Source organism: Gorilla gorilla, chromosome 1 (assembly GCF_029281585.2).
Source record: "Gorilla gorilla gorilla isolate KB3781 chromosome 1, NHGRI_mGorGor1-v2.1_pri, whole genome shotgun sequence".
NCBI lineage: Eukaryota > Metazoa > Chordata > Mammalia > Primates > Hominidae > Gorilla > Gorilla gorilla.
Window position 1 is genome coordinate 173,734,914 of NC_073224.2, and position 12,906 is coordinate 173,747,819.

General features: G+C 39.0%; 1 protein-coding gene across 2 annotated transcripts in view; it reads right to left on the reverse strand.

Moving 5' to 3' along the window:
- PDE4B (phosphodiesterase 4B) overlaps positions 1–12,906 on the reverse strand; it is a 582,824-nt gene that overhangs the window by 109,311 nt on the left and 460,607 nt on the right. For both annotated transcript variants that reach the window (XM_055350106.1, XM_004025928.5), the window contains 2 exons: positions 7,794–7,830; positions 7,614–7,684 (listed from right to left, as the gene is read on the reverse strand). In XM_055350106.1, the coding sequence (XP_055206081.1) occupies positions 7,614–7,684; positions 7,794–7,830 (108 nt within the window). The remainder of the gene's footprint in view (positions 1–7,613; positions 7,685–7,793; positions 7,831–12,906) is intronic.

A 12,906-nucleotide genomic window follows, 5' to 3' on the forward strand; every position in this document is an offset into this window, starting at 1 on the left:
TGATGTCAGGGGTTAAATGAAACAAGCAAACCCATGTTCCCATAGTACTGGGGCTCCTCCTTTTTTCTTGTTTCTTTTCCTTTCTCTACCCCGAACCTTTCAATTTCACTGCTCTTACCCTTCTTCTCATGTTTTGCAGAACTTCTACCAGACTCTCCTGTTTCCTGCTGCACTGCTGGAAAACTTCTCAGGAATACTATTGAGCGGGGGTCTCAAATTTTAGGGTGCATCAGAATCACCTGGAGGTCTTATTCAGACACACTGCTGGGCCCTACCCCCCAGAGTTGCTGATTCAGTAGGCCTGGGATGGGCTTAAAAGTTTGCCCTTATAAAAAGTTCCCAAGTGGTGCTGATGCTGCTGGTCTGAGGACCACATTTTCAGAAACACTGGCATTAAGGATTCTCTGCTCCACTAAGGAGTAACAGGACATTTGCAATGAGCAAGAGAGTGAGACTCTAGTCCAGTGGTTCTCAAACATGGATACGCAGCAGACTCATCTGGGGAGCTATTAAATTTCTTTTTCCAACCCTGAAGAGTCTATTTCAGTATATCCGAGATGAGGCCTGGGAATCTGTAGTTTTCACTTCTTTTTGCATTCTCATGCACAGGCAAGCGTGAGAACGAAGCCAAATTCTAAATGACAAAGAACAGCCTGCATCGTTGTTGCTAAAGAAGAGTCTTCCTACTGGTGTGGCCACAGAATTAATTCTCTAGGTTTTTCTACTGCTCTGAATTAATCTCTGGTCCTTTAGGGACAATCTAGCTTTTAGGTACCCATACCTAGTAGCCATAGTCTATAGACAGGGTCCACATCTACCATTAATTTACTAGCTGGGTGATCTTAGGCAGGGTACTTTTAAACTCTCAGTGGTATGGAATTTTCACATATGACAAGAGAAGGGAAATTATCATATAGTGATTGCTTTTCTCTGCTAGGCTGTGCTAGGTATTTCTTAGCTTCCACTGGGAGTATTATCACCCCATTTTAAGGATAAGAAAACTGAAGCTCAGAGAGTTTAAGAAACATACTGACACATGATTTATAATTGGCACAGCCAGAATTCAAAGCTAAGTCTTTCTGAACCCAAAGTGCATGCTCTTTCCACTATACTATATGCTGATAACACTTGCACTAATACTGAGGGCCGTTTTTCAGGAAAATTAAGAGATTAAATTCCAAAATCCTTAGCCTGGCATTCAAAGTCCTTGCTCTCTAGCCCCAACATCCTTTTCCCAGCTTATCTCTCATAATTCCTCATTGCCTGACATTTCATCTCAGACCACTGACTGGCTCTGTGCTCTCATGCATCCTGTACTTCTCTTTTGTAGCACTTTAAAATTATAGCTTAAATAGGCTCTGTCTAGTTAGTGTTCAATACATAGTTCCTTAGATTAAATGTAAACATTATGTGAGCAGGGAACAACTTGTTTACCGCTTGATCCCTGGCACCCAGGATGGTCCTTCATATGACAAGCATTCAGTAAATACTTATTGAATAGAAGAGTGAATGAATGAGGGACAGAGCTGACTCACACTTGCCAAGGCCAAACTTGATCACTTCTTTTTCCTTGAATATGTGCTGCCCCTTTCCTGCCATTATTCAGGCCATTCATTCCCCTGTCAAGGAAGCTGTCTCCACACCAAACAATCTACCCATCAAAGGTTAAGTTAAGGTTAACTTAAAGTTAAGTTACCCATCAAACCTTCTCCAAAGGATGCCATCCTCTTAGCCGAGAATGGTCTCTCTAATCTCTCATGGTGCTTTATTTGTACCTTTAGGGTCATTTCTTCATGTTACAGTCCATATTGGCACATATTATCTCCACTGGTAATCTGTGACCTGTTGATGGCAGAATCCAGTTCTGATCTCTTTGCTTACATACTCTTCAGGTCCCGCCATATTGCCTGGCAAATAGTAGGAACTCCAAAATATTAATAGAATGTAGATTGAATAACCCACTGATGTGAAAGTGATTTGAGAACCAAATACTCTATATGAATATTTTATCTGGTTTCCTTTTCACATACAGTCTTGGTTCTATATGCCACTTGCTGTTCCTCGAACACAGCACTCTCTTTTGTTGCTGTGCCTTTGCACACATTTTGCTCAGTTGAATACTTTTCTTCTCTTTATGTGGCTAGCTCTTTCATATGTCCTAGGACTCTGCTCAGGCATCACCTCTTCAGAGGAGCCTTCCCTCTGTGAGTGGCCCTCACCTGTGTTCTGTAGTTTCCTGTGCTTACTGAACCACTGCATTGCTCATTCTATATTGTATTTCCCATTTTCCTGTCTTTCTCTTCAACTCATCTATGAGACATTTAAGCAATGATTGAACATTGTGCACCACTGTAACACAGGGATCTGGCATAATATTTGCTATGATGGAGGTACTCAACACATATGCACTGGATTAATAATACATTTTAATAATTTTATCTTACACCTTTTCCTGAGTTCCAAAGAAGACTTTTGTGAAAGAAGAAACTGAACTAGGAGACCCCAAATGTTAGAAATCTCTACTTTCTTTATAGCGTGTCAAATCACAGTGCCCAATTCTCTCAATGACTTCTTGGAAATTACTCATACTATACAAATTCTTTTGTCTCAGAAGTTAATTTTGAAAATATGGCTTTATTTAGAGTTGTCAATTCAGATAAGCATCTCTGTGCGGAAGCTTTGGAAAGGCAGGGACCATGTTTATTTGGTTTGTCAATTATTCATGAGACCTGGTGCAAAGAGGCTCAATACATTTTCAATGAATAAATGACTTCTGCAAGCCACATGATTGCTTGTAGGGCATGAGAATGCCAGACAGAAAACTGTAAGGAATGCCAGAGGAAAGTGGTATTGGTTGCTCAGTTTCCAAAGTCCGTAACTTATGGAAGAATCATAAGAAGTTACGTGGCTGATTGCTGAAGATGGTGATATAAATAGGGAAGATAATATGGCCATGGCAGTTCATACTTTCCAGCCCTGAATAGCACAGTGGAGACAGAACTGGACTGTGACTAAGAAGACAGGAATCCTAATCCTGGCTCTGGCACCTTCCCTCTGTATAGCCCTTGGGCAATTCACGGAACCTCTTAGTTTCTTCCTCACTTGAGAAGAGCAGGCAGCAACTAACATTTACTGGTGATTTACAACGTACCGGGTCCTGTGTGAGGAGTTTTACCTATATTGCTTCACTTCATCTGAGGAAATTTGGCTAGGTTCATTCCAGCTCTGAACGCTCAACATTTTATGATCCTCAGTTAATTTAATTCACATGCCAAAGTACATACAGCAATAAAAGACATTTTGGATAGATATGCACTAAAAAAATTAAGTGGTTATTAGTTCTTTCCTGAAGATTACATACATGTTGATTAAATTATGCTTTGGAAGAATGTTAATACAAAGAAGTTACATTATTTCCTGATAGCCACAGGTGATATTCATGATGCTGATGACAGAGTCGATTGATAAATGACACCTCTTTGCTCCCAGCTCCATCCCCTGGCTATCAGACTGCTGAATGGTGGGCACACTCACTTGCGCACCTGATTACTCCAGCAGTCTGTTTAAAGTCAGCAAGTGCTTTAAGAACGCTTATCTGAATTAACAACTCTAAATGAAAGCCATATTTTCAAAATTAACTCCTGGGACAAAGGAAGTGTAGGTTTTAATTTGCAGCCAAGAAATACAGGTCCAATCAAGCATCCTTCAATGGGATATTTCATGAAGGTGCAAGGAAACCACCTCAACAGGAACTTTGAGATTTCCACCCTTTGGGTGGTAAAGCACAAGCAGACAATGGACTGCTTTTATGCACAGCAAAGAGCCAAAAGATAAAAGAAATCTTGACTTATGAGAAGTATAGTTCTATGTGGGAGTTCCTTTTCCTACAATAAACCACACTAACCAGATGTCTCATGAAAACCACTCCTAGGACACAACTATTGCTTAAATGCTACATTCAAGGCAGGGAGTGGCACCCTGGATCTGAAGTCAAGTATATCAGAAAGCAATATCTGAGTTCCATGAATTCTACAGTTTCAGCTGTTAAGATAACTCTGTGTATATGTGTGTGTGTTTGTGTGTGTGTGTGTGTGTGTGTGTGTGTGTGTGTGTGTGTGTGTGTGTTGGGGTGGGGGTATGCTTTCTGTATGTTGTATCCATTCCTGCCAAACATTATTGTCTTCAGTTCCTTCTCTTGGCTTTTCTTTAGTTGTTTGAAGGTATTCACTATCTAGAAATAAAATGGAGTGCATTAAATGGACACTCAGTTTTCCAACCTGCCCCTGCCAGGCTGCTCCAGAGATGGCTAATTGATTTCATTGATTTCAGCTCCCCGATGTCTGAAATCCATTATTCAGGACTGAGTCTGAGCTAGACTGCACCACTCTCAACTCCCTTTGGTGAAGCTCTAGTGGTAAATGTGCCCTCTCTTGAATTTTTGTTGGTGACAAGGTAGTACTTGCAATCAGTAACAGGATCAACTCTGTACACATGGGTATGAATTTGAGAAAGATCATTAGATGCGACTATCTTACCACTGGAGGCCTGCTTTCTGTGATAAGTATGGCTTGCTTTGGACCAAGGGTGACACAAGGGGCCGTGATTTGAAGGGTAGTCCTCAGCCAGAGTGTGGGAAGGGCTGTGCTTCAGCTATGCTATGGCAATTATGGTCTTGGGGTACTTGGTTCTTAAAAGTTCACAAGGACCAAAACCCTCAAGGGTTTGGAAAGGCCTGATTATTGAGAAAGTAGTTTCAGTTGGCACAGCTTATTAATCAGCAGGGTTGGGCTGAATGTTCTGATACTACTAACAGAGGTAAAAAACCCTCAAACCCATGCTAACAAATAAGAATGAGAACACCACCACCCACCCGCCTTCTCCCTAGTGCTGTGCAATGTAGTGGTTCTCAGTCCAGCCATGCTTAAGAAGCCTTTAAAATGTGTTCATATTAATCCCTTCCTCCCCATTCCCATCTCCATCATTCTGGTTTAGGGCTATACCCTCACGTTTAATTCCTGAAAATATTGTTTTAGCTACTATCTCCGTCTTCAGGCTTTCTGATCTTCATCTATTCCATAAGTTCTTCCTAAATGTCTTTCTGTTCCAAAGCCTTCCAGGGACTTCTTCCTATAACCCAGAAGACTTAACAGGTTTGGCAAATGAAAAGAGCACTGCAGTGACAGTCAGGATTCCAGGTTTCAAGGAAAACTCTGTTGCCCACTGGAAGCTGTACGTTCTTGCCCAAGTCATTTATTCTCCCTAAGTTTTGTATCCTTATCCATAGAGTGGGGGTAACAATACCTTTATTCATTCAATACCATGAATATCATTTATGGTGATCTAAGCTGACAACAGATATGAAAACCCCAAAGTGTTACACCACTTCTGGATTCAGCAAGAGAAATGTAATGATCCATTATAATAGCTCACATTTATTGAGCACCTACTTTGTGCAAGATGCTGTTTTAAGTGCTTTGCAAATATCAATTCATTTAATCCTCATAACAACCCTATTTTACACATTAGAAAACTGAGATATAGAGAGAGTAATTAGCTTGCCCAAGTGCATCATTTTCGAGGGGGTAGAAATGGGCTATGAAGCCAGAGGCCATATTCTACAAAGAAAAAAACATAGAGAAGGAATCAATCCTGCAAATATAATTTTCTAAATAATTGGTGGTCTTTCCTCCAACAATTATTCATTCAGAAGTTCATATATGTGATGAATTTTTATGAAGCACAAACTGTATGCCAGGCATTCTGCTATTCTTGGGAATTCAAGAAAAACTAAACCCAATTCTTACTCCTAAAGGGCACACAGTCTAGTGGTGGGCAGAGATCCATAAAGATAGTGATAAGGTTTTCAGAGTACTCTGGATCCAAATGAGGGCCACTCAGCCAGGTTTGGTGAGGTCAGGGGAAGCATCTCAGTGAAGGTGATACTAGAGATGGGACATAGACAATCAGGATTTGGCCAAGCAGACACTGGCAAGTGGAAACAGACATTTTAGGAAGAAAGAACAGTAAGTCCATAATTAGGATAGAGAAGAGAGTATGCAGAGAACAACAGACCATGATTATTGAACATAATTCCATGTGGCTAGAGACCTGGTCTGATTGTTTACACTGCATCCTACAGCATTTTGTATTACAATGTAAGCCCTAAAAGAGGAGAGGACTTGTCTGCTCTGGTCACTATTATATTACCAGTGCCTGGTACTGATGGGGGTGCCCAGTAGTTATTTGTTAAATGCATATATCCATGTATGAATGGATGGTATGTACTAAATAAATACTAGTTGGATGGATAAATAGATAAGTAAATAAATAAATAAATAAATAAATGGAGTTCTACCCAAAAGAGGCTGAGACAAGCCTCTAGATTTCATATACATTGCACTACATATAAACCCAAGCAACTATCAATCAAATTAATTTGTCTTGAGTGCCAAGCACCAGCATTTAAACTTTATCTTAATGATAACACTGGACCACTGAAATGCCACAAGCTGGAGGGTGACAGTCATACAACATGTGAGAAAGATCACTCACATGGAAGTTTGATCAGAGTATACAGAGTCATCTCACAAGAAAGCCTAGTCATAAAACAGTGAAAGAAAAAGCAATCATTCAAAGCAGGGTTTACTCCCACTTTTAACGAAACTATTCTATGAAAATTTGTATGAAAGCAAAGTAAAGGACTGAAAAATAATTTCACAAAGACTGGAGATATAGGATACTCTGTAGTGAACACTGGCTGAAAAATTAGATGTAGGTTTTGGCCCTGATGTGTCTCTAACTTATGCGGGGGGAGGGGGTTGTTAGCAAGTCACTGGATTCTTGAGAGCTTAGGTTTCTCCTAAACAAGAGAATCAATGGTCTCAAAGGCCTCCTCCAGTCCTCTCATTCCAGGATCACGGGTTCTATGACTCTCTGACCTTTGTGATACTGTTTTAAAACATGCAGAAGAGTGAACTGAATAGAACTTAGCTTAAGCTCATAGATTTGAAATGATTTTGGAGAAAGTGTTACTGCAAGGAATATAAAGTTCAAACCCTTCATTTTATAGATACGGAGATCAAGGATCAGCAACATTAATTTAAATGCCAAGATCATATAATTAATTGAAGGTGGAGGAGAAGATAATCCCACGCTTATTCATTAAACTGCATGAACTTGTTTATAGACAATCAAAAATTAGGCAAATTGAACTTGAACTTTTTGCTACATTTAATTTTAAGTTTGAATATCTGAATTCATTAATAACTTATTCAAAAAGACTTTTAATAGAATTTATGGCAGTTACTGGTCAAAGTGGTAAATGTAAAAGTCAACGAAAATTAAATCTTCCTTTTGTTCTTTCATTTGTGAATTCCTACTTGGTACTGAGTCTTATGGGTACAAAGACGAATAAGACCCAGACTAGGTTACTTTTAGTGTTGTATGAGTTCTAAAATACTATGGTCCTCCATCCTGTTTTCAAATTTTATTGTGTATATTAACTTAGCTTAGAGGACAATTTTCCATGTAATAGTTGTATTTTTTTAAATGCTGCTCAATATTTTTTGCCTTTATGTTAGGGATTCAAACTCCACAAAAAAGTCAATCCTTACTTGTTAGATGTACCATGAAGGTTTGTCAGTATAGTGAAGTTGTTTCTCACACTTCGCAAGCTGGCAAGAACCTAGAAGAAAAATGTTTTAAATGGTTAAGGACAAAAGAAGACAAATGGCCAGGTTCAGACTTAGAAACCAGCGACAGTGAAAGCAAGCCAGGGCCAGCATAATACATACCTGGGCAAAAGGAGTTACAATCAAGTCATCGCCGTGTCTGGTGAAAAGAGAAAAAAAGAACCTTTAGAAATTTACTTGAATTATAACTGTGACATATAAGCTATAATATTAAATTTTATCAGTGTTAACAACACAAATGTTATACAAGTTCTTCTACCTGGATATAAGACAGGACTCACAATTTGGCATGAAAGGGTATTCCAAGAGCTTGAAAGGAAAAAATTAGTACCAGATTCATGACTCCTGAATTTACAGTGACTACACATAAAAGCATTTGCAAGTAAGCATATATCCTCAGGATATATTCCCATTAAATAACAGATCCAGAGTACTGTAATTCAAAGCGACTTGTGGATTTTGGTTGCCAGAGCCAGGAAATTCAAAGGGAGGGCTGCTCACAGGGACACACACAGTTGGAAAAACTGGTATAACAGTCTGGATAAAGGTTAACTTTGGATTTCCTGGCTTTTGTTGATTCGAACCACAGCTTTAATGCCATTTAAACACAGATTTCTGTCTGGGAATCCCATTACTTTTTGTTTGTAATATAACTTTTTCTTAAAGTACCTAAGGAAAAGCTTTTAATAGGAGTGTATGGCTGAACCTGCCATAATCATACCATTGTCACTCCATTTTGTCCCAAAGAACTGATTAAGCTGTACCTAGTGTTATGTAAATCTGTATTTAGGAAGAGTCAAAAATGTGTTTTCAGAAGTGCACACTGTCTCTCTGGCACATGCTTTGAGAAATCTACTTAAACCCACATTCAGCAAACTCTCTATTGAAGGTACTAGAAGACATGTTGGTTTGAGCTACAGTCACAAAATCAGGCCACTTTGCTATTACAGTGTGAATCATCATAGCAGCACAGAAATTAGTAACAGAGAACTTCCCTCAGTGTCTGGCCTACCTTCCCTGTCCTCATAATTGTCACACAAATATGGCACCTTCTTTGTTAACTACATTAGTGCGACCAATAATTATTAATCATGTGCCCTGTACCAGGCACCACACGAGGCCTGGGGCTCCAGAGTTGAACAACACATGCATCCATTTGGGCCTCTCCTCTGTCATAGGCTTTTAACTTGACATCTTATTTAATATGATACTTTTATTTCCACCTTTTTCTTCAGCTAGAAACCTCCAAACTTCAGTTTAATCTGGCAAGTGTCTTCTGTGCCCACTTTGTACAGTGACAATAAAAAGAATACTGACAAGGAGTAAGCATTATTTGTGTGACTACTGTTGTCTGCCAGGCCTTGTGGTAAGCAGTTTACATGTATTATCTCATTTAATTATTGTAACAGGGCTGTGTGTCAGGTACTCTTAATATTGCTATTATATAAATGACATCGATCCACAGAGCAGTTAACTAGCACATACCTAGTAAGTAGAAGAACTGAGACTGATTCCAAATGTAAGAATTTAGACTGTTTCGTTTCAAAAATCTGTGCTTTTAAACACTATGCTTCATTTTTGCTGTTGTTGTCATTATTTTGTTTTGTTTTGAGACAGGGTCTAGCTTTGTCACCCAGGCTGGAGTATAGTGGCGTGATCTCAGCTCACTGCAACTTCTGCCTCCAGGCTCAAGCAATCCTCCCACCTCAGACTCTGGAGTAGCTGGGACTACAGGCACACAACACTGCATGCAGCTATTTTATTTATTTATTTTTATATTTTTCTGTAGAGGCAGAGTTTTGCCATGTTGCCCAGGCTGCTCTCAAGCCCTGGGCTCCAGCAATCGGCCCACTTTGGCCTCCCAAGTGCTGGAGTTACAGGTGTAAACCACTACACCCAGCCTATGCTTCCTATTTTATGACTTGCTGCATAGTTGACATATCAAATCATACAAAATATCCATGATCTCCAAAATTGAAACAAAGTAGGGGAAACAAAAAATATTTTAAAAACTGTAATAGACATTTTAATACAGAATGAGAATTAAAAACAATGGGTATACTTCATGAAGTCCAAAGGAAAAATGATAATTACAGGTTAGAGAAAGTAGAAAAGTCTTGATTGAGTGAGCAGTGTTTCAGAGGAACTTTGAAGGATTTAAAAAGTCAGGGATGGTAGATGCTGCCAATGAAGAGAAATGGCAGGAACAAAGGCATTGAAATGGGAAAATACTGAACACGCTTATTAAGATGTTTGATGGCTATTTGGGTGGAGCAGAGCATATTAGCTATAGACATTTGTAGAGAATAAGGATAGAAGGCCTCCCACGCTCATATTATGGACAGTCCAGACAAAGATTATAGAGTCAGTACTTAACTCCATAGAAAGAAATGACCCAGGCTGGGTGTGGTGGCTCATGCCTGTAATCCCAGCACTTTGGGAGGCCGAGGCAGGCGGATCACCTGAGGTTGGGAGTTCGAGACCAGTCTGATCAACATGGAGGAACCCTGTCTCTACTAAAAAAAAAATACAAAATTAGCTGGGTGTGGTGGTACATGCCTGTAATCCTAGCTACTTGGGAGGCTGAGGCAGGAGAATTGCTTGAACCCAGGAGGCAGAGGTTGCAGTGAGCCGTGATCACACCATTGCACTCCAGCCTGGGCAATGAGAGTGACACTTTGTCTCAAAAAGAAAGAAAGAGAAAGAAAGAAAGAGAAAAAAAGAAAAGAAAAAAGAAAGAAAGAAAAGAAAAGAAAAGAGAAAAGAAAAGAAAAAGAGAGAGGAGAGAGAAAGGAGCCAGTGAAGGTTTTTAGTGAGATGGAAAGTGAGATGGGCCAACAGAAAAGTGTTTTAGAAAGTAAAATGCCTTGGATGTGGAGGGATAGATTGGAGAGGGGACAGACTTGGAAAGAATAGTTAGAAATTGCACCCATTCTGATGAGAACCAATAGGTAATGCCAAGAAAGGGACAGAATGAGACAACTTGAAGAAAGCCCAGAGGTTTTGCAGAACTTGACATTTAATTGGATAAGGGGTCATAAAGAAATATAATTTTCAATTTTAAAAATGGATATCTGAGAAAACAGTGAAGCCATGAGTAGAAATAAGGAAATGAGGAGTTTCCCCTCCTGTTGGGGGAGTTTAAGGTAGTCACTGAGTTTTTAAGGTACATGTTGAACTTAAAGGTACTGATTTATATCCGGGTGGAGACATCGAGCAGGAAGACTGAGATATGGGAATTCAAGCTATAGATTTAGGGGTTTCCTACAAAAGTAGGGATAGTTAAGGCCATGGCAGGAAGTGGTCCCATGAGGAGGGGGTACATATAAATAGGGAGCCAAAGGAAGAGCCTCAGGATTCTTGGAGAGATACAAAAAAGAAAAAATAATCAAGAGAGGAGCAGTTGTGATAAATGGAGTGTGGTGAACTGTATCAGAAACTGACCCTTTCCAGCCATTTTTCCCAAGATGAACTTTGAGATGGGTGAAGATCTTGTGGTTTGTTCTGATTCTTTTCTTTCCTCCTTTCTTGCTTTCTTGCTTTTCTTCTTTCTTTCTTTTTTTTTAGGCTAGTCAAGTGAAGTGTTCTGATTTCTGATGTGAAGTTCACATTGTTCATAAGACAACAGGATGAATTTGGGACAAGATAACGGATTTAGATTTAAGCGCATCTTCTATGACTCCCGGATTTCCAGAGTCTAGTATCTAATAAAAGCTAAGTAATATAAGTAAATCTCATGCATAGGTGGTACCTTGAGCTGATGTATTGTTGAATGAGTTGGAGGAGTTATTAAAACTGTACAATCCAAAGATTAAAGGGAGATAAAGAAACATTAATAGGGCACAATGTCAACATGATTTTATCATTATGGAACTTTTGAAGTTTAGGAGAACAGAACATTCAGAAGCAAAAAATGGATTTTACAGATCCCCAGCATTGGTTCCCTTAAATAATTTGAGCTGCCAAAGCTAATGCTGTATGTTAGAAAAGTGCTATTAGAGAATCTATCAGATAATTTATAGAAAGTAACAGAAAAGAAACAAAACAAAACAAAAAACTTCTCTTAGAGTGCAACCAGATTATTTATGGAACTATTATAAATTTTTAAAAATCATAATTTGAAAAATCACTAGTTAAGAATCAAACGGCATAGAAATTATAAAACATTTGATTGATTATGAAAACTGATACACTTCTTACTTTCCCAAACCCCTGGAGAAGGCAATGCCTCTCATGAGCAAGTCCAGATATTCAGAATCATTGCATTGCAAGAGCAGCATCTAGTGACAAAGCCAGCACATTACGAATTTGTAGAATAACTGGAAATGAGCACTCCAGTCTTAGTACTGAGCCATAGAATTGAGTGTATGTAGGTCTGCTCTAAACAATAAAATGATTTTCTAGAAAGCAGAAATACTGCCTTTCACTGCCACACTCTGAATTTTATTAATTCATTTCACCTTTCTCTGTTTTCTCACTACACACAGAAATTAACTTGTAATTTCCTTAATTTTTGTCTGTCATATAGAGAGATATATACTATAGTGGTTAACAGCACAGATTTTGGAGCCAAAGTGAATTGGTTTGTTTCTCAGCTGCATTATTACTAGCTATGCGACATTAGGCAACCTCTCCATGTCTCAACATTTTTACCTGTAAAACAGGGTTCTGTGAAAATTAAATTAATTATTACATATGTACAACTCTTGATAACAGTGCTTAGCACATAAAAGCAGATTAGTTATTGAATTATAGTTATTATCAATACCAGTAGGTATCTTTATTTTTATATGGATAGTCCTCAACTTAACGATTATTTTACTTACTTTTTTTTTATTTGGAGACAGAGTCTCATTCTATTACCTAGACTGGCACAATCTTAGCTTATTGCAACCTCCGCCTCTCTGGCTCAAGTGATCCTCCTATCTCAGCCTCCTGAGGAGCTGGGACCACAAGCACGCACCACTACTCCTAGCTAATTTTTTGTATTTTTTGTAGAGACAGGGCTTCACCATGTTGTCCAGGCTGGTCTCAAACTCAAGCGATCCACCCACCTTAGCCTCCCACAAGTGCTGGGATTACAGGCCACCACGCCCTGCCCAGTTTACAATTTTTGAGTTCACAATGGCGCAAAAGCCATATGCATTCAGTAGAAATTATACTTTGAGTACCCATACAACCTTTCTGTTTTTCACTTTCAGTACAGTATTCAATC